The 21923-nt window shown below is 49.3% G+C and overlaps 1 protein-coding gene across 3 annotated transcripts in view; it reads right to left on the bottom strand.

Annotated features, from left to right (window-relative positions):
- The window catches only part of LOC117308693 (uncharacterized), a 122756-nt gene that overhangs the window by 83984 nt on the left and 16849 nt on the right, over positions 1-21923 (bottom strand). For all 3 annotated transcript variants that reach the window (XR_012327291.1, XR_012327290.1, XM_073794640.1), the window contains exons 2-5: positions 15532-15870; positions 5430-5552; positions 4406-4686; positions 2824-2962 (exon numbers count right to left, since the gene is read on the bottom strand). Coding sequence is in view for 1 of the 3 variants with exons in the window: in XM_073794640.1 (XP_073650741.1) it covers positions 2824-2962; positions 4406-4619 (353 nt within the window). In the remaining 2 variants the exon portion in view is untranslated. The remainder of the gene's footprint in view (positions 1-2823; positions 2963-4405; positions 4687-5429; positions 5553-15531; positions 15871-21923) is intronic.

A 21923-nucleotide genomic window follows, 5' to 3' on the forward strand; every position in this document is an offset into this window, starting at 1 on the left:
ACACAGCTTCCTCTTCCTCTAGAAAGATCCCGAGGAGTGGAGAGGGCAGCATTAATTAAAGCTACTGTCTCCTCTTCCATGTCTTTTTGCAGGTGTGTCCTGGATCTGTGACCTCATCAATCAACCTACCGTCAGGGATAGAGTGAGTACTTACTATGTGCCAGGAGGTGGCCCCAAAGAAATAGAGGAGACAAGACCCTGCCCTCAAGGGTCCTAGGTCAGTTCAGCAAATATTTATAGATTGCTCGCATAGGCAAGATGGTGTAGGATGATATGCCAAAGCCAGAGGTGAATCTTGGCCTGGAGCTTTAAGGTGGGTCTACCAGTTCTCAGCTACTGAAACAGGAGGCCCTAGGATCCCAGGGGATGCTGCAAGTTACTTGGGGTGGAAGGGCCAAGGTGACAGTATCCTGTGTCAAACAGCTAGCTACAGCCAAGCTAAGACAATGTCTGATACAGACGCAGATTCCCAGGGCCGCACCTTCAGAGGTTCTGGTTCACCAGGTCTTAGGGAAGGAAACCAGGAATCTGCATTTTAACTAGAGCCACTGGTGGTTCTGAGGCAGGTGGTCCAAGGACCACACCCAGAGACACTTTCACCTCTGGAGGCAACTGGAATAAAAATTTCACCCAAACCTCTTAATGAGACAGGAGGGAAGGGGGCAGGGCACAACATTTAAAAGAATGACATAACTAAAAATAGAGTTGCCATATGATCCAGCAATCCCATTCCTGGGCGTATATCCAGACAAAACTATAATTCAAAAAGATACGTGCACCCCTATGTTCATAGCAGCACTATTCACAATAGCCAAAACATGGAAACAACCTAAATGTCCATCAATGGATAAAGAAGATGTGGTGTATATACATACAATGGAACATTACTCAGCCATAAAAAAGAATGAAATAATGCCGTTTGCAGCAACATGGATGGACCTAGAGGTTATCATACTAAGCGAAATAAGTAAGAAAAAGACAAATACCATATGATATCCCTTATTCGTGTCATCTTAAATATGACACAAAGGAACATATCTACAAAACAGAAACAGACTCACAGATACGGTAAGTCCCCTACATACGAACCTTCAAGTTGCGAACTTTCAAAGATGCGAACATGCATCTTGTTCCAGCAAGGAACCAGAACCTGTGCCATCAGCGTCAGGCGTGAGTGAAACTGCAGCTCGCCCTCCATCTTCTTGCTGAGGATCCTTCAGCTCTACCATCTCCCACCTCCTCTCCCTCCTCCAGTCAGTAACTCTTCTTACCTGTTCTCTCGATGCCAGCCCCTATACGCCAGCTGTTGTACTGTACTACTGTAGTTTTCAAGGTACAGTACTGTAAGGTTAAAAATGCTACAGTACTATACAGCCGATTGTGTTAGTTGGGTACCTAGGCGAACTTTGTTGGACTTATGAACAAATTGGACTTATGAACGCACTCTCAGAATGGAACTTGTTCATATGTAGGGGACTTACTGTGTAGAGAACAGGCTTGTGGTTGCCATCGGGGGACGGGAAGGATTGGGAGTTTGGGATTAACAGATGCTAACTAGTATATACGGAATGGATAAACAACAAGATCCTACTGTATAGCACAGGGAACTACATTCAATATCCTGTGATAAACCATAGTGGAAAAGAATATGAAAAAGAATACGTACATGTATAACGGAATTGCTTTGCTGTACAGCAGAAATTAATACAACACTGTAAATCAACTACACTTCAATAAAATTTCTTAAAAAAGAAAAGAATGACATAGCTATTGAGGATACAACATAAACTGGTTAAAACCAATAGCTCCAAGGTGGTGGAAGATTCGACTTCCAGTAGACCTTGAGCCTCATTATACGCTTATTGTAATACATTAGCATATACTAAATGACACATCCACTGGCACCATGACAGTTCCGAGGCCAACCATAAAAGGCCAAAAAGTGGGCAGTGGCCTGATTCCTGGAAGTCCCTGCCCCTTCCCCAAAATAGTTGGAATAATCCTCCCCCTCAGCCTATGACATTCCCCAGCCCATAAAAACTAACCGCTCCATATTTCAGGGCCGCTCTCGCCTTTTGAAATGGGCTGCATTCTGCCTGTGGAATGTGGATCTCTGATTTCACTTTACTATGGCTCACTCTTGAATTCTCTCTCGCTCGAAGCCAAGGCCCCTCACTTGGCGTCCGTCCCAGGAACTCGCCTGAGACCTGGGACATGACCATTCTCTTGTTGCAGGAGAGAGAGTGAGGTGGGAAGGATAGGCACATCCCAGGTCAGGTCCAAGTCCCTGGGATGGCCGTCGAGTCCGGGTTCTTGGCTTTGCACAGGAAAGCATTCGAGGGTGAGCCATAGGAAAGAGAAAGGTTTATTCAGGGAGAAACACACTCCACAGACAGAGCGTGGGCCGTCTCGGAAAGTGAGAGAGGCAAGAAGCCAAGAAAGCGGGGGTATGGGGGTTGTCGGTTTTTATAGGGCCGGGTAATTTACCCTAATTAGGCTAATGCGTAGGAGGTTTGGAGGGTTGGGGATTTCTGGGAATTGGGCCCCACCCATTTGTTGGCCTCAGAGCTGTCACGGTGCCTGCAGGTGTGTCATTTAGCGTGCTGACGTATTACAATGAGCGTATACTGAGGCTCAACGTCTAGTGGAGGTCGACTTGTCCGCCATTTTGGACCTAGTTCGTTCCAACCAGCTTATGTTGTGTCGTCTGGCTATGTCGTTCTTTTAAAGGTTGTGCCCTGCCCCCTTCCTGTCTCCCTCTCAGGCACCATTTTCCCACAGCCTCTTTACAAAGCATATGATATTAATAAATTTACTTCTTACCTATCACTTTGCGTCTTGCTGAATTCCTTCTGTGCCGAGCCATAAAGAACCTGAGCTTCATTAAGTCCTGCGACAAGTTGTGCGGTTTCAGTTGGAAGACTGTGTTCGAGTCCCATCCGCAGCGCAGCTTTCACTGAGGCTGCAACCACAGCCACAAAACAAAGGGAGGGATTACTCCTTTTTGACCACAGTCACTAGAGAGTGGATTCACCTGGTATTTCTACTCTCTCCGCCACTGCAAGGTGTGCTTTACACCCTTTTGTGGCTAAAAGCTTCTGTTAACTAACAGGGAGGGGCAGTTGATTGTCTCTGATATAATTCCAGTAGTTTCTTCCTGCAGAAAATCTAGCGTTTTTGCCCCAGTAGAGGATTCTGCTAAAGGCCTGCTCACCTGAGCCTGGTGATGAAATAGGAGGGAAGGGGGCAGGGCAGAACTTTTTTTTTTTTTCTCTCGCGATACGCGGGCCTCTCACTGCCGTGGCCTCTCCCGTTGCGGAGCACAGGCTCCGGAAGTGCAGGGTCAGCGGCCATGGCCCACGGGCCCAGCCGCTCCGCGGCATGTGGGATCTTCCCGGACCGGGGCATGAACGCATGTCCCCTGCATCGGCAGGCGGACTCTCAACCACTGCGCCACCAGGGAAGCCCCAGGGCAGAACTTTTAAAACAAGCCATTGTGGATATGACATAAACTGGTTAGAACCAATTAGCCCGAAGATGGCAGAAGGTTCAACTTCCTGTGGCCCTTGAGCCTCATTATACCCTCAGTAGCTTATGCTGAACGACACACCCACCAGCAGCACGACAGTTCAGAGGTCGACCATAAAGGCCAAAAAATGGGCAGTGGCCTGATTCCTGGAAATCCCCGCCCCTTCCCTGAAATAGTTGGAATAATCCTCCCGCTCATTAACCTATGAAATTACCCAGCCCGTTAAAACGAAACACGCCATATTTCAGGGCTGGTCTTGCCTTTTGAAACAGACTGCATTCTGTCTATGGACTGCGTATCTCTCTAAATAAATCCTCTTCTTACCTATCACTTTGCCTCTCACTGAATTCCTTCTGCACTGAGACATAAAGAACCTGAGCTTCATTAACTCCTGAGACCAGGTGTGCGATTTCAATTAAAAGACTGTGTTCCAGGGAGATCAGCTCGGTGCTTTGTGACCACCTAGAGGAGTGGGATAGGGAGCGTGGGAGGGAGACGCAAGAGGGAGGGGATATGGGGATATATGTATATGTATAGCTGATTCACTTTGTTATACAGCAGAAACTAACACACCATTGTAAAGCAATTACACTCCAATAAAGATGTTAACAAATTAAAAAAAACAAAAAAGACAGTGTGTTCAAGTCCCAGCCCATGGGTTCAAGTCCCAGTCTGGGTTTTGGCTGGGTTCGAGTGCCACCTGAGTTGTGTGGTTTCAGCAATAGCTACCCGAGCGGAGGTAGAACTCAAGAAATCTCGGTGAGCTCATCAAAGGGGGCTCTCTGGAGGAGGCGGGCAGAAAGGGACAGATCAGGAATTCCAGGCTGGGAAAAACAGCACGAAAGAGGATTCTGAGGCGGGAGTGACCCTCATTACCTGTGCAGGCTCCAAGGTCAGGCAGCACACACAGGAGGCCCCTGGCTGTGGGGCAGGAAGAGGACAGTAACAGGCGGTTTGGGGCTAGAGCTAATCCCCCTGCAGACTGAGGAGGGGGAGGAGGGTGGCTTCTAGCGATGTCCACGCCCTCAGGTGTCCGCTTGCAGTCCTGGCGCTGGCTCCCCTGAGGGCCGGCCTGGGGGAGGGGCAGCATCGGGAGGTTCTCACGGGGAATTCAGGCACAGATACACGCAGGCGGCAGTCAGTCGAGAGGGCGGAACCTGGAAAGGTGGGGTGTGGTTACCAAAGTCACGCACCGAAGAGTGCCAGCAAGTTCTTAAGCCCTGAGACAGTGAGGGATGGCTGTCAGGACGAGCAGAGGTCAGTCAGCGGATTAGCAGCAAAGGCAGGCCCCGGCTGGGATGCACTCACACTTGGAACAATTAGAAAGAGAAAAGGGGGTTTCCCTGGTGGCGCAGTGGTTGAGAGTCCGCCTGCCGATGCAGGGGACACGGGTTCGTGGCCCTGTCCGGGAAGATCCCACATGCCGCGGAGCGGCTGGGCCCGTGAGCCATGGCCGCTGGGCCTGCGCGTCCGGAGCCTGTGCTCCGCAACGGGAGAGGCCACAACAGTGAGAGGCCTGCGTATCACAGAAACAAAAAAAAAGAAAGAGAAAAGGGAGCCTAAGGTGACAAAAAAAATTGGTGAGTGTCGCCTAAGGCAGATGGCTACCTCCAGCTGGACAAATTCCCATGGACCACTATAGTTTCTGGAGGTGCTACATTGGATCCTCCCTTCGCTCCTCCCCCACCTCTAAGCCAAAAGTGCACATTATTCCACAGGACACCCAATAAATATCCAGTGCTCCCCTAAATTGACTTCTCTGGTACCTTGGTAGAGGAGGAACCAGCCTCAGCTGGAATGGGAGTGGAGGTGTCAAGGCCTGTAACCCCAAGTCTGGTCCAGTTTTCCATGAACAGTATCATTAAGGCAAATGTGTCTGAATGGGAGCCTGAGAACTTACCCAAAGGTTAATATCACAAGGCTGATGCTGAGCTCGAAGCTCTGAAATGCATTTGTGCTCAGGGAAGATGTTTGCAGATGTTTGGTTTTTATTTCCCCTGGAGCTGGTACACATCAGTGAGGCCTGGAGATAATGAATAACAGCACAGACAATAAATTTTAAAGCAAACAAAGTAAAAACTCCAAGAATGCTAATGCGGACCAGTGCTGTGATATGGCGTGTGTTACTAAGACAGCAAGGGTGAGTGAGCAGATTCTATTATCTTCTCCTTAGAAGCCGTAGGTGGCCAACTCTTGATTGTCTTAGTTCCTAGGTTGTAAAAGTTTCAATATATCACATTGCAAGGGTGGCACATGGGGCGAGAGCAGGAAGGCAAGGGAGGGTGGATTGGAATGGGGGAAGAGGAACGGTGTCTGTGGCGGGGCTGTGGGCTTTCCACCAAAACCCATCTCTCTCTCCCTCTTGCTGGGTGAGAGCCAGGCAATATTTCCCAGCCCCTCCTGCAGGTGGGGCGGCCATAAGACTGACTTCCAGGCAATGCAGTGTGCGGAGCTTTTGAGACAGCAGCATGATTCCTTTATGTTCTTGTTTCCCTTTCACGGGCTCAAGGGCCCTTGGGGATGATGGAGCCGCAGCTGGAAGGACCCTGGGTCACTGAATCGCCATGTGGCTCAGAGCCACCTGTTGACCTGGAATATAGCCCTGGGATGCTATTTGATCTAGAAATACACTTCTGTTGTATTTGAGTCAATGCATTTGGTCGTCTAGTTGTTGGGCGGTTCAGCCTCCCCTAACTAAAGCAGGGCCAATCAGCATGCCCACCACAGGAATTCTGCATTGGGAGGGAGGGTCACAGAAACGTTGCTTTTCATGAGAGCTCAGTCCTAGGGCTTCCGGGGAAAAGACGTAGGGGACACTGGGGCTGAGGATCAAGACCTGGGACACCAGAAGCAGGACCCCTGAGCAAAGCAGGGGATGGTGGGCTGTCCCTCTCCTGAGCGGGCAGGAGGGTCTCAGTGAGCAGGGCTCTTCTTGGGCCACACCTGGGGCAGTAGAAGGAGAGACTTTGAGTGTGACAGTCATTCAAAATGCTCTCTGGAAATTAGGGTCCATTTCTTCATTGGAAGGACCCAGAGGTTAAACAAACCAGCCAAACAAATTAAACGCAGCTGGCTTCCTTTGAGGAGTTTGGTAAGAATGAAAACCCGAGGAAGAGCTGTCAGCTTACAGGTGGCTGCAGTAGCAATGGCTCAATGTGCCAGGGGCTCCTCTATAAATTGGTCCCCCAAGGGCACCACTGGAGAACGAGAACACGGAGACCCTCAATGGGGTCAGGAGCAGCTGGCCCCAGTGGGGCCCCAAGGGACCGTGTGTAAAGGACCCTGACAGCAGCAGAACCTCGTGAGAAAGGCCTGAGACTCAGGGGCTTGGAAATCCGAGAGACATGCCCTTGAGGTTGAACTCATGCCGTTGATCATGCCCTTGACTGTCTCCTCTAAGACTGTGAGCCGGGGAAGTAAAGAGGACATTTAAAAACATGTTAAATCAGTATGTGAATGACGTTGCAATGATGCTCATGCGTACATATATCTGTAAAGACTGACTCCCCTGGAAAGACATTTTCAAACTGGAGGAAAAAACAAGATAGTTTTCTCCAAAATATTCATTCAATAAATATTTACTTAGGCATTACAAAGACAAACAAGGCCTACCTCCTGCCCCGTTGAGCTAGTAAAAAACGAGTGTGATTTTCCAAAGTAGAGGTATGTGTATCAAGAAGACGAAGGAACAATTCAATAAGAAAACAGCATTCAGGAAAGAGAAAGAAATGAAATATATTAAAATTCAAGAACCTAATAATGTGTGTACAATGAGTTCAGTTATATTCCAGAATTATGCCAAAACTTTACTGTAAATCCTATTGACTTTCTAAACGATTTAGCTTGACATAAATGGCATCTTTGTGTACACTCAGCAGAAGCTGAATTTTAACTGCTTGTAAAAGCCGTACAATTACTTCCCTGTCCTGGAGAAGGTGCGAACCAGGCCTTGGCATGGAACCCCAGCTTGGTGGGTCTGAGAGCAGATTTGTCTGTGGCCCCGGAGAGTGGGGAAGGACAGAGAGTCTGAGAGGTGGGGACAGGAGAGAGGATGGAGAGCTATACCTTTGTACGTGAGAAATCTCCTGCTCCTACTGAAAGAATTGCAAATCCCCAGACCAACTTAAGGACTCCCATTAAAACACATAATATCCAAAGTAAAATTAAGTTTAAAATACTATTTACAAAGCTAAACATACTCTTACCATACAACGAAGCAATTGTTCTCCTTGAAAACTTAACTTTCATATAAAAACCTGTACACTGATGTTTATAACAGCTTTATTTATAATTGCCCAAACCTGGAAGCAGCCAATATGTCCTGCAGTAGGTGGATAAACTGTGGTACCTCTAGACAAAGGAATAGTATTCGGTGATAAAAGAAATGAGCTATCTAACCATGAAAAGACATGGAGGCACCTTAAATGCATATTACTAAGTGAAAGAAGCCAATCTAAAAAGGCTACATGTTGTATAATTCCAACTATTACATGTGACATGCTAGAAAAAGTGAAATTATGGAGACAATAAAAAGATCAGTGGTTGCCAGGGATTGGGGCAGGAGGTGAGAGGTGGGGGACTGGAGGAGAGGGAGGGATAAAGAGCTAGAACACAGGGGATTTGGGGGGGCAGTGCAACTATTCTGTACAGTACTGTAGAGATGGATACATATCATTATGTATTTGTCCAGGCCATAGAATGTACTACATCAAGAGTGAACCTTAATGTAAACTCTGGACTTTAGCTAATAGTAATGTATCAATATTGGGAATTCCCTGGCGGTCCAGTGGTTGGGACACCGCACTTTCACTGCCGAGGGCCTGGGCTCGATTCCTGGTCAGGGAACTAAGATCCCACAAGCTGTGTGGCATGGCCAAAAAAAAAAAAAAATAATGTATCAATACTGTTTCATCATTTATAACAAATGTGGCACACTAATGCAAGGTGCTAATGATACGGGAAACTAGGGCAAGGCGGAAGGATACGGCAGAGCTCTGTATTTGCTGCTAAGGTCGTCTAGTCCTCGGTCCTCTAATTTCAGCTTCCAAGGTGTCCATCTAATAGTTCGAGTGGCTAATCCATGGCTGTCAGTGCAGCTGACAGCAGTCATCCTGATTATTTCATTTGAGCTGAGGGGAGTTATCCCTAGTCGGCACTGACTGGCAGGGAGGCAGTGGGAAGCCAGCCCCGGAATTCTGACCTGCCAGGAGAGCCAGGAGGGTTTGCATCCTGGAGCTTGGCCCACTCAGTGGCCTGCACCCTGGCCGTGGGTTCCTCAGCCCCCTGGCCCTTGCCTCCCCTGGTAGGAGACGAGTGAAGAGAAGCAGGGCTGACAAGGGAGGCTGGATGGTGCAGTGGGGAAGCTCACAGGCTCTGGGGGCAGCCGATCTGGGCTGGAGTCCCAGGTCTCCTCTTACTCATCTGTGAAATGGGGCAATAATATTACTTACTTTATGGGGCTCATGGAGGGAACAAGTGAGATGTTAGTTATAGGACAATAAGCACAAAGCCTGGCATGTTAAAAAAAGTTTAATGCATGTTTTATTTATTAAAATAAAATTTATTTTAGTATTGATTATAATAATTATAATCAAAAGCATAATTATCATAATAATTAGTATTGTTATTATACTTCCTTCCTCATGGGTTTTGGCAAGGAATACATCAAAGGACAGAATATGTATACTATAAATACCTGCTAGAGGTTGGAGCAGGGTTTACATACAAGAAATGGCAGCTTTATGATTACAATGTTATTTTGTTGACAGTTGTGACATAGCAAAGGACAAACACAGATGCTCGAAAAACCCATGGGTAAATTCCTGCTGAGCTCTAATCATGAACGATGCAGTTCTAAAAAGAAAAAATGTCCTCCGTTAAAACACTTACTAGAAAATCCCATTTGGGTTTGCATTCTATTATTTGGCCCTGATGAGCAACCAGGTTACATTTCCAGAGCCAGTGCCCTGAGGTACAGTCACCTCCCTCCCCGGCCCGCTTCCACACTCGCTCCAGTGGGAGCATCTTTTATGAGGCGACAGAACAGGACTTCATAGATACGCAGCCCCAAACATAGATGCACTGCTGGGTCTACGGGAGAGAGGTGGCTGCTTTTAGTCTTCATGACAGGGGCCCGGCAGGCCGTCGAAGCCCAGGCAGGGCCTCCAGGGTGACCGGCTGTCCTGGCCCTTAGCAGACGTGGCCTCCTGCAGACTCTTGCTGGGAGCAGAAGTGACCTCTAGCCTCTGGGCAGCTGGGCCCGGTGTCCTTGATATTTCTGGCTATGGACTGTTGGGGTGCAGGAAGCAGAATGGGGGGTGCCCAAGAATAACTTCCTGCTGCTGTGGAGGGCTGCCTGCATACCCTGAGGCCCTTTTCAAAAACCTGGTCCAAGAGTGATAACAGGAGGGAAGGAGACTCTGGCCTCAGACAGAAGCTGTCCAGTGGTACATGCACAATAAACATCTCTGGATTTTTCCATCCGGGCAATGCAGGGGGCCCCAGTGTGTGATCTGCGAGCCACGCACTGGCTTGGCTTGTACTGTGAACAAACTCTGTGACTGGTCCACCATGTACTTTGCACTTCTGTGGCCGTGATGAAGACTTGCAAAGAACTCTCATGGGGAAAACAGCTCCCACCCAAGGGGAACACAGGGGTACACTGATTTGCATTGTGCAGATAATACCAAGGTCCTTTCCCATCCCCAGCACTTTTGTGACTCTCTGGTGAGCAAAGAGAAGCAAGGGGTTCTTAGTTGGCCTGGGAGAGGACAAAGACCAGGTCTGTTTAGAGGCACCGCTTCTCTGAATGTCCCTCCCCTGGGGACTGTTCTGGGAACTGTGTGACATGAGCTAAACATAAAAGTCATGGCTAAAGTTTAGGGTGTTTATAACGTGCCAGGAGCCATAGCCACCTCTGCAGTAGAGATTAGCAGAGTTAATATTTAGCAGGTGTGCCTGTAATGACTGGCATTCATTTAATAGGTTAGTGCCAAAGCTGGTTATTAAGTGTTTTCACAAGCAGCCCTGGGTACTAGCACTGGTCCCCATTTTACAGATTAGGAAGTTGAGGCTGACAGAGAGTAGCCGACTTGTCTGAGATCAGACAGCTTATCCATGCAGAGCTCTGATGCAAAGTCAGGCTATCTGAGTACAGACCTTGGTGCTTCGCCCTTGTGTCCACTGCTTCCAAGCCCCAGAGTAAATACCTGGATCAGCGTGCTGTGTTCCTTGCAGAGACAAGCCTCCCAAACCCCTGCACCCATGCACCCACACACACATGCAAGGAACAGCAGAGTGGGGTCAGTGAGGCGTAGCTCACTGTCCTGTGCAGAAATCCCACAGGGGTGGTGGGAGCAGGGCTTCAGAAGCACCAACTCTTCAATAAGAAAAGACCACCAGGCCTAAGGAGGAAGAGAGATACTTCTGGGAAGGAGGGAACCAAGTGAAATGAGGCAAGAGGGTTGCCAGGCCCAAGGCTTGTCCTCTTGGGAAAAAAGTCAAGTCTTTGAATCATCTTCCTCTAGGGTCATGAAGCTGGGATTTCTCCGACACATTCCTCTACATGCTTATTATGTGCAGAGCGCTATGTTAAGTATTTTGCATGTATTATCTCATTTAACCCTAAAACAACTCAGCACGGGTGACTTACTACTACTGTGCCCATTTTACAGATCAGGAAAGTGAGGCTGAGAGACGTTAAAGGACACACCAGATCTGACTGCTGTATAAGCCCACGATGCCTGTAATCATTATTCTATACTGGCCCCCTTTTAGGGATTTCAAAACTAGAGCATGACGCCGTCTGTGGCTTTCGTACCTACATATTCTACATTTCCTCGGCACCTGCTATGAACCAGGAACATCTGTTCTTTTATTCAACTGATTTGTTAAGCCTTATTACATGCCAAGCCAGGTACTGGGCAGTCACTGGTGAAGCTCAGCAGTGGTCCCTACCTCACGGGTCTTTCCGTGTTGGATGAGGCAGGTGGAAGGAGGGCGGAGGAAGGGGGAGAAGGCAGTGGGAAAACTGGTTCACACAGTTGAGAGTTTCCCGTGAGCCAGACACTGTGCTGGGTGCTAAGTGACATGTCATTTCACCCTCTCAGTAGACTGTCGGGTAGATTATTCTTTTTTTTTTCAATTGAATTATAGTTGATTTACAATATTGTTAGTTTCAGGTGTACAGCACAGTGATTCAGTAGTTTTGCAGATCATACTCCCTTATAAGTTATTACAAGATAGATAATGGCTATAGTTCCTTGTGCTGTACAGTACATCTTTGTTTCTTACCTATTTTATACATAGTAGTTTGTATCTGTTAATCCCATACCCCTAATTTGTCCCTCTCACCTTCCCTCTCCCCTTTGGTAACCACAAGTTTGTTTTCTGTATCTGTGAGTCTGTTCTGCTTTGCATATACATTCGTTTGTATCTTTTTTTAGATTCTACATGTAAGTGATATCACGCAGTATTTGTTTTCTCTGACATTTCACTAAGCATACTATTCTCTAGGTATATCCACGTTGCCGCAAATGGCAGTATTTCTTCTTTTTTTTCTGGCTGAGTATTATTCCATTGTGTATATATATACCACAGCTTCTGAATCCAACGCACTTGGGTTGCTTCCATGTCTTGGTTATCGTAAACAGTGCTGCTATGAACATTGGGGTGCGTGTAATGTTTCGAATTAGTGTTTTTGTTTTTTCCAGATACGTATCCAGGAGTGGGATTGCTGGATCATATGCTAGTTCTATATTTAGTTTGTTCAGGAACTTCCATACTGTTTTCCATAGTGGCTGCACCAATTTACATTCCTACCAAGTGTACGAGGGTTCCGTTAGACTATTCTTATTATCTCCATTTCATAGATGAGCAAATGGACTTGGAAAAGTTCAGTACTTTGCCCCAAGTCTCACAGCCAGAACACAATGGAGCTGGGTTTTGAACTCAGACATCTGACTCCAAAGCGTGTGCTTTTTATTTGCTGCTTTATATTCCCTGCTTTTCACATGTATTACAGCCCCCAACCTGCAGGGGGCCATTATCAGCCCCACGGAACTGATAGGGAAACCCAGCCTCAGAGGGGAAAGTGGGTGGCCCAAGGTCTCTCTGGCTGGAGCAGGGGTCTGAACCCAGGGATTCCGGTGCCAAGTCCAGGGCGTGCTCCTTACTCCGCATGGCCTCTCTGTGACACAAACCTGGGGCCAGGAACCAGGAGGTAGGGGCTCCCTCACCCTCCTGGCTGGGCTTCTTCCAAGCACTGGTGAAACGAATGTTGTGCGGCTGGACACTGTTTGGCTAATGTGTTTAGGGCTGGCACCCAAGCATCTCCTGAAGCGCTGTAGGAAGCCAGGCTGGTGGAGAGTGCCGGCCTGAGGAGCATGCGCAGGGCTGGGTGTCCAGGGAAGCCCTCCACCAAAAAAGGGGACTGGAAACCTTTGTGCTCCTTCTCCTGTACTGCACATTCCAGAGCCATACCCTGTGATTTTCACCACTTCTGTATGCGAAGAAAGAGGCTGCTGATTCACAGCGAAAGGAAACAGCATTGGTTCTGAAACTTCCTGTTTATCTGGTATCTGCAACGGTATCTGTGTTATGCAAATATCCTTACTCCTGAAAAATGCAGGCGTGTACACACACACACACACACACACACACACAGACCCTCTGCTTGGCCCTGTGCACTGGGTCTCCTCTGTACCCAGTAAATTGAAAAATGATTCCATTAACATGGTAGCCAGGGTACTGGGGGAACCTGCTGTAGGAATTTATGATCATTAAAATAGCAGCTTTTGCATTTTGTTCAGAGCTTAGCAGATGTTCCTACCAGGTAAGCCCTTGCTCTGGCTCCTGGCCCAGTGCTAGCTTGGTTTCTACCTGGCAGAGCCTGGGAGTTAGGGATCCCTTATGAGGGAAGCAGATGTGTGAAGGGATCTCATACAGGCTTTGGGCTCCACTCCAGCCCAGGAACTCCGTTTCCTCACGGCCCCGCTTTTTCCTGCTGGGCTCCTGGAATGTGTGCAGCCCACTCCCAAGCCCACAGTGAGTCAAGATAATGACAGAGGTTGAAGATTTTCTGTTGGTTCATTGTGACCTTTTTCAGGTCTTTCTTTCTCTCAAAATAAGTTCAGGTCTGAGCCTAAGACGGCAACTTGCTGAGATGGTCTGTGCTCCCAGGGAGGGATGACCTCTGACTCAGGCCCGAGACGCAGCCTGTGCCGCCAGCTGCTGGCTGCCTCTGCACCGGGACGCTTTTTAAAACGCTGAATGTAAGCTTCAGTTTTAATAGGTGAAAGTGAAAATGACATGTGACTTCCAGAAAATTTTCAGAGATTCGAAAGAATTGTTCTTTGTAATGAGTTAAATAGCACTCTTCAAACGGCTGAATGCTTTTCTCATACTCACAGTTGCCTGAATTAGGGGAAACATATAAATTGCTGCAAGAGAAAATCTGGTTAGCTATAAATTAAAACGAAATTTATTTTCACTCTACTCTCTTCCTGCCCCCACCCAGAACCCTCACCTGGGCAGTGGGAGGGTGGCCTTTCCTCCCCCTGTTTAGAAAGTAATGAAGCTGAGGTTCCAGGGAGAGCGTGTGTCACTGGCTCAGAGCTGGATCCTCAGACTCTAGGCCAGTGCTCACCCCAGTACAAAAGGGAGTGGCCCCGTGGCAGGAGTGTGGGCTGGGGCAGGTCAAACAGACTGCACTGCTTGGTTCTGCTATTTACCAGCTGTGTGACCTTGCGAAGCCTCAGTTTCCGCACCTGTAGAATGGGGTTATCATGGGGATGACAGGACGCATATGGATATAAAATATGCCTGGGGCTGGTCCGGGACCTGGTGCCCAGGTCAGGGTCGATCAGGGAGGTGTCACGATGACCACCTGCTATGGGGATGCCCATTGCTCTTTTTTTTTTTTTTTTGCGGTACACAGGCCTCTCACTGTTGTGGCCTCTCCCGTTGCGGAGCACAGGCTCAGCGGCCATGGCTCACGGGCCCAGCCGCTCCGCGACATGTGGGATCTTCCCGGACCGGGGCACGAACCCGCGTTCCCTGCATCGGCAGGTGGACTCTCACCCACTGCGCCACCAGGGGAGCCCGCCCATTGCTCTTTATTAGGGCCTCAGTCACTGCAACAGGTCACATGGGACCAGAAAGATCTTCAAAGAATGTCTCTAAAATCTGTCTTTGAGGCAGGAGTTTGCCTCAAAGCCTGCTCTTGCTTTAGGGATGCTTTTAGGGAGAAAAAGCGTGGGAGGAATAGTGAAAACTTTTGTGAGAAAGATTCTCTCCACCCTTGAGAGGGGCCAGTGTCAGTTTTTACACTTATCCGTGAACTTGACCTGCTGTGTCTTTGCCAGCTCTGAGGAAATGAGAGGTCAGCCGGTACTTCTCCACACCTGCAGATATGAGACAGGTCCAGAGAAAAATGGAAACAAGTGCTCTAGTGCCTAACCCCCGTGAGGCAACCAAAGACCCAGATTCAGCCCATCCGGCCACAGAGCACTCACTGTGCACCTGCTGAATGCCTGGCGTGCTGTCGAGCACTGTCACCCTAGAATAACAGCTGTGTCCCTACTGCACACCAGATACCGGGCTGGGTGCTTCGCAAACGGGGTTTCATTTAACCCTCCCAGGAGCCTCTCAAGTAGGCATTAGTGTCCTCACTTCTCAGGGAGGCACAGGCACAGGGAAGCTAATTTCCTTGCCCAAGGCCACACTGCAGCAGGTTGGACTTGAACACAGGCCTGTCAGCTGCAGTCTGTGCTCGCCAGCTCCACTGTGTAGCAGTGTAACACACACCCTCCAGCCTGTAGGAATTAAGAAGCAGGAGATGAAACACACAGCCCCAAACTCTGAAATAAGGATACAGAGGCCAAAGAGCCCAGAGGAGAACACAAAGGACAAGGAGGAGGTGGAGTGGGGATGGGACGGGAGCGTCTCTGGGGAATAGAAGGCAGGGCCAGGAAGGAAGGTGGAGAAAGTGAGAACGTGCACACCTTGAGACTGGACTCTGCTCTGCGGCACGGGGGCTCATCACAGGCCTCTTCTGGTCCCCCTGGAACGGAGGACAGAGCCCTGGGAGGAGGCTGGGCCCTTGGAGTGTGTGTCACCTGTGGGTTCCTGGCTCTGGGGAGGCCCTGATGCTCTGGCAAGTTCTCTCTGCTCCTTCTGACTCCTGCACCGTCTTCAGCGTTGGCTGGCGGTCGCCTTGGGGGCCGAGAGTTATCTGGACAGCTCCCAAGCGGATGGGCCAGGCGTCTGTCCCCGGGACACTGGCGTGTAAAGCAGGTCTTTCTCGTCAGTGGAGCCAGGTAGGTTGGGTTGGAGCAGGGACGCTGCAAAGGAAAGAGGGAGGGGGACAGGGTTTGGGGTGAAGCCCTGGACCTTAGAGGGGTGAGGGTCAGAGAGGTGGGGGGATGGGCAGAGCCCCGACCTGCTAGCATGGCTGCCTCAGCAGGGGTCAAGGCCCAGCCTGAAAGCAAAAGCACAACCTAAAAGTTGAGAATTATGTTTTATTTGGCAGACACAACTGAGGACTTAAGCCTGGAAGACAGCCTCTCTGGGTAGCCCCGAGGGACTGCTCCCAAGGGGTAAGGGAGGGGCCAGGGTATACAGGAGTTTTTGCAACAAAAACTAGGTAGTCAGAACACCAAGAGATTACTGTTAATTAGAGAAGACCAGACATCTCAAGTTAATGAATGTAGCGCTTTCCTAATGTATGCGAAGCTGCAAGAGTCTGGGCTCACTGAAATCGTGCCTTTGATGTGCACCTTAGCGATCTAGGGCCGGTATCCTGCTTTTCTCCATCGTGAATCCCCTCAGGGTGCACAGCTGGGGGCGGCTGGCGGATGTGACAAGGCAACATTTTCACACACAGCTGAACGGCTGTAGGACCCCCCCACCCCCCACCCCGCCACGGACACCATCCTGGCGGCTGCGCTGAGGCTCTGGCCACGCCCCTTCGCAGGCTGCAGATGTTGGGGGGGGTGTTGCCGAGCAGGAGAGGGAAAACACCTCCCAAGGGAGACTCCTGACTTGCCCCCACCTGTTCTCCCTCCCATCTGCGTGTCTCAAGCAGCCGGGGCCATAATTCTAGGGGTCAGGTTCCACTCCTCTCCCATACCCGTCCCATTCAGCACAATCTTGTCCCACCCGCCTCCAAACGGTCCCTTGATCTACCCGGTTTCCTCCAGCGCCACGTCCAGTGGTCTTATCCAAGGGCCGTTTTCTTTGCCTCGGCCACTGCCATGGCTGCCCACCTTGACCCACGCCCCCATTTCCACCTTGGCTTTTTCCAAGCCATTCTGCCCAAAAGAGCTAGAGGAGCAGTGATAAACACAAACCAAATCACTTTGGCCCTTGCTTCACCAGCTTCCCAAGGAGGGAAAGACAAACTCCCCATGTGGCCCCGGGGATCCTCCCTGGCGGCCCCTTCCTGTGCTACGCATTCACTCACTCTCTCATTCATTCATCCAAAACACGCTCACTGAAGGCCTGTCACGTACTGTTTTCAGACCTTGGGGGCAGTGACAAAATAGACAAAACCCCTCATCTCTTAGAAGGAAGTTTTAGAGCGGGGATATAGCGCAGGGACAGGAACTAGGGAGTCAGGGGCTGCGGGTGGGTGCCGGGGAAGGCGGCATCGAGAAGGTGACATTTGGACAAGGACCTGAAGGAAGTGAGGACTGAGTCACGGGCATGTGTAGGCGGAAACTCCTTCCTGCAGAAAGAAGTTGTGCCCCAAAGCGGGAACACACACGGACGCTTGGGGTATTTTTAAGGAACACCCCATCTCCTGTTGGTCACTGTCAGATTATTTTAATCACAGCGTTTCCGTAATTTACGAGGGTATATTTTTTAGATTATTCTGGGTCTCCCTCAGTAAGCTGTCAGCCCTCTACCGTCTGTGATGTGTCTCTCTCGTTGACACCTGAATCATTCATATGACATCATGAGCACGGTGTCTCGAAGGCATTCAGTAAACTTCTGTTAAATGAGGCAATAAACCTGGCAACTGGCACTACAAAGGGACACGGGTGAGGAGTCCCTTTCCGGGCTTCCGGAAAATGACTGGGGACACTCTGAAGGGAGTGGAGTTCTACCTGAGCTGGTGGTAACACGTGTGGTGGAGGTGGGGTGCGTCACTGTGAGCGGGCATTACTAGGACACCACTGTGTATGTAGACGGCTGACCTTCGGGATGCCCACTCTTGTGCTGGTTTATGAAATAAAAAAGAAGGCATGCTTCCTTCTCCTCAGCTCCGATACCTTGTTTCCAGCTGTCTTCTTCCCACTGCTCATCCTCCCTAAGGATGGGCTAGAGCAGAACAACTCTTCTCCGAGATCTCCTTTCCGGTTCCAACAGCTCTCCCACCTGTGGCGGCGGGGGGAGTTGCAACTTGTATATTTACACCCCTCCCGCTCTTCCGGCGAGTGGTACGGAAAGCCTGAGAAGCAAATTCTACTTTGCAAGAATTTCTTGCTGACCCTGGAGATAGGCTTATTCTTCTTTAATGTGAAGATTCTGGCCAACCAGTAGCAGGAATGTTAAATATTGATAAGGAGGAGAAGATAAAATCTCGTCACCCTCCAGGCCCTAGAATTTCCCCATTCCAGAGCCCAGGCTTCCCTTTCTGAGAGAGTGACTGCCAGTGCCAACTCTATACCCAATTTCCCCTTTTGCCTTACTGAAAGTTCCTGACTGGGGAGGGGCAGCCACACACCCAGCTAAAATACTATATTTCCCAATTCTCTTGAAACTACGGACAGCCAATGAGGTATAAATGCAAGGGGCTGGGTGGGGCTTCCTAAAAACCTCTTTAAGGGTGATGGGAAATGTCTCCCCACCCTCCCCTCCCCTGTTTCTGCCCCAGAACACTAATGTGATAGCTGGAGCTCTAGCAACCATATTGGACTATGAGGCAACTTTGAAAAAGGAAGCCACAAACAAAAACACTGGCTCTCAGTCTTTGAAGTCGAGAAAGAAAAAAGCAGGCCCTGACATCTGAAAACTGGCCTGACACTTTCAGCTAGGCCTTAGTTTTGTTAGAACCTGGTCTAGATGTTTTTTAAAAAAAAATTATTTATTTTATTTATTTATCTTTGGCTGTGTTGGGCTTTCATTGCTGTGCGCAGGCTTTCTCTAGTTGCGGCGAGCAAGGGCTACTCTTCGTTGCAGCATGTGGGCTTTTCATTGCAGTGGCTTCTCTTGTTGCGGAGCACAGGCTCTAGGCACGCGGGCTTCACTAGTTGTGGCACGTGGGCTCAGTAGCTGTGGCTTCCGGGTTCTAGAGTGTAGGCTCGGTAACTGTGGTGTATGGACTTAGTTGCTCCGCGGCATGTGGGATCTTCCCGGACCAGGGCTTGAACCTGTGTCCCCTGCATTGTCAGGCAGATTCTTAGCCACTGCACCACCAGGGAAGTCCCTAGATGTCTCTTGTTAGACATAAACCATCTCACAGAACACCAATGTCAGACAAGGTCATCCTGTGACTGTAATAAAGTGAGTCAAACGGACCACTTCATAATTTTATCCAAACACAGACAGAAACAACCACAAAATACTGAACATCTCCCTTTCCTGGCTAATATGAATGACAGCTGCTTCTTTGCCACTTGTAACTTTAGCTTTGATCTGGTCTGCCCTCCTTACAGATAAAACTAAGATACTTGACCATAGAATTGCCCTGTTTCCTGACAGCACCCAATCCAGAGCAAACCTCTGCTCTCTTGGACCCTCCCCAAATTCCCCTAACCAAAGCCCAAGTTCCCAGGGTGAGCCATCTGGGGACTTGGGCTGCAGTAAGTGATTAGGCCAACCCGTTCAACTACAGCTATTCGAGTAAATCACTTGGGGATTAGTTACAAGGCAGACTGTGGTTGCGAGCTATAGAGTAGGCCACATCTGTGTTTCTAACCCGTTCCCAGCAATGCCGACGCTGTTGGGCATCAGGCCATGCTTTGAGTAGCAACGCAGTCAAGGACAGTGGATTCTAATGGCAGAAGTACTTGAGTTTGACCACAGGGCCCCTCTGAGAGCCCTGGACTGCTTTCTAGAGAAAATATGCCTGTATTTCAATTAAGCCACTGCTATTTGGTTCTCTATTACTAGCAAGCCAATCCAATACCTGGTCCTTAGACGGACATGTGGTTCCCGCTACAGAAGCTATTGACGGGGCCTTGTGGTGGCTGGGTGTGTGCAGGAGCTCAGGGAACGGCTGACAAATGTGTTGCCTTCGAGGTGAAATTCTGAGCGGAGAACACGTCATTCCACTTAGTGGACTGGTTGAAAATCTTCAAACGGTCCCGTGCTAGCTCCATGTTGGGCTCTTGGGCTCAAGGACCAGAAACACGAGAGGTTCCAAACCGCCCTCCAGCTGAGGTTGTCTGGGCCTCGCCCCACCTTGTCCTCCAGCCCCATTTCTCACACCCCTCACCTAACAGCACCACGATGCTTCCTACCTCTTTGGCTTTGCTGTTCCACCAGCCACGGTGCCCTTCCCCCTCCCTTCACGTGGTCAACTGCTAACTCTTACTCAGCTCAGCCTCCCGACCCCCTGAGGCAGCCCGAGTGCCTTCCTCTGTGCTGCCAGGGAACCCTGCCTCGCTCGACCCTCACTTTCTCAGGTTACATGGCATTTATTTATTTTGTGTTCATCTTTCCATTGGTCATCAGCTCCTACAGGCCGGAACCATGTCTTATTCATCATCGCATCCCCTGAATAGTCCCCAACACTAAATAAATATGAAAGTGAACTGAAGGCTCCGATCTCCCACAGCCTGCCCCTTAACCTCTAACCGACTGGGCGAAGGTTAGAAAAGAGCAATGAAAGAAACCCTTCACTAATGTTTCCCCTTTTCAGCTTCTGTGAAACTGGGGGATCCCAGAGGCTTTAGGTGTGAAGCTCTAGGTCATACCCCCCTTGGAAACTTCGCCCCCAAGAAATCGTAGGCTTCTGAAAGACCACAGGTGCATGAGTTAGTGGTTTAGTAAATGACTCAGCCTGGAAGTTGGGACTCATCTATGTCTCGGCTTCTCATGCTTGAATCTGCTTATGAATCAACTGAATAGCAAATGCATTTTAGCCCCAGGTGAGTTTCACACGCTGAGACCTCAGCACTGGCATCACCTGGCAGCTGCTCGGAAATACAAATTCTTGGAACCCACCCTGGGTCCTTCCGAATCAGAATCTCTAGGGGTGCGACCCAGGCATCAGGATAAAACTCCAGGTGATGAAACCCACGTTCCCGGGAACAATAAAAGGATGGTTAATTAGAGTTAATAGCGCTCACCTAAACAAGTGGGTTTACATTGTGATTGACTTACTTTCCAATCTTACAACAACTGAAGGGAAGCGGATAAAAATAGACTTTGAAAAACCACAGAAAGAGAGAAATGCTAATGACAATACCTGTATGATGACGATGATGATGACAATGGTAACAGCAGCATATACTGTGTGTGTGCTGGGGCTGTAACTATGTAAGTGTGTCTGGGGAAACCTTTGTAAGGAAATAAACTAAAACGCTCACAGTAGCTGGATTATGAGTAATTCTCCCCCTCTTCTGTAACTAAAAAAATAAATTTTTGTATTATTTGTATAATGGAAAGATACGTGTATTCAATTTAAAGACATGTTCTCACTTCCCACTGTAGGGGACAAAAGGGGCTGTGGGCTGGTGATGGTTCAGTAGCCTCATGGCACCTGAGCCTAAGCCTTTCTCAGTGTTGAAGGTGGGAGAGGGGCTTCTGCGGGCACAGGAGGTGGAAATGCCATTAGAGTATTTTTTGGAACAATTTTAGTGCAAGAGACAAAAACCAAACTCAAACTGGACTGTGCCAAAATAAGTAGGAGAGAGAGAGAAGAAGAAGAAGGAGGAGGACGAGGAAGGAAGGGAGGGAGGGAAGGAAAGGAGGGAGGGAGGGAAAGATGGAGAGGAACTTGCTTGGTTCTCTAATGAAAAGACCAGCTGCAGCCGGAGCTCCGAGGATGCTCTCAGGACTCTGCCCTCCTCTCGGCCTCCCTTCCCTCAGCATCAGCTCCACTCTCGGGCAGGCTGTGCCCTAACTCGAGTCTAGCAGTGCCTGCCGAAGTTGCCTCTGACTGGCCCAGCCTGGGTTCTGAGTCCACCCCTGGGGCCTGGGCCATGAACTGCTACAGAAGCACAGGAATAGAGAAGGTTGAAGAGCGCTGCTCCCCACGGAAAGCCGAAGCGCTGCTGTCAGAAGAAGGAGATGCAGAGCAGAAAGCACCTTAGATACCTGCTCCAATCAGCCAGGTTATTGGTGCTTGGGAGACTGGCTCCTAGGTATGTCCCAGGCATTTTTCAGACTTGGGCTAAGACTTTGGATAAGACCTAGAGTGGCTGCAGTCTTCCAAAAAGCAAAG

Source organism: Tursiops truncatus, chromosome 17 (assembly GCF_011762595.2).
Source record: "Tursiops truncatus isolate mTurTru1 chromosome 17, mTurTru1.mat.Y, whole genome shotgun sequence".
Lineage (NCBI taxonomy): Eukaryota > Metazoa > Chordata > Mammalia > Artiodactyla > Delphinidae > Tursiops > Tursiops truncatus.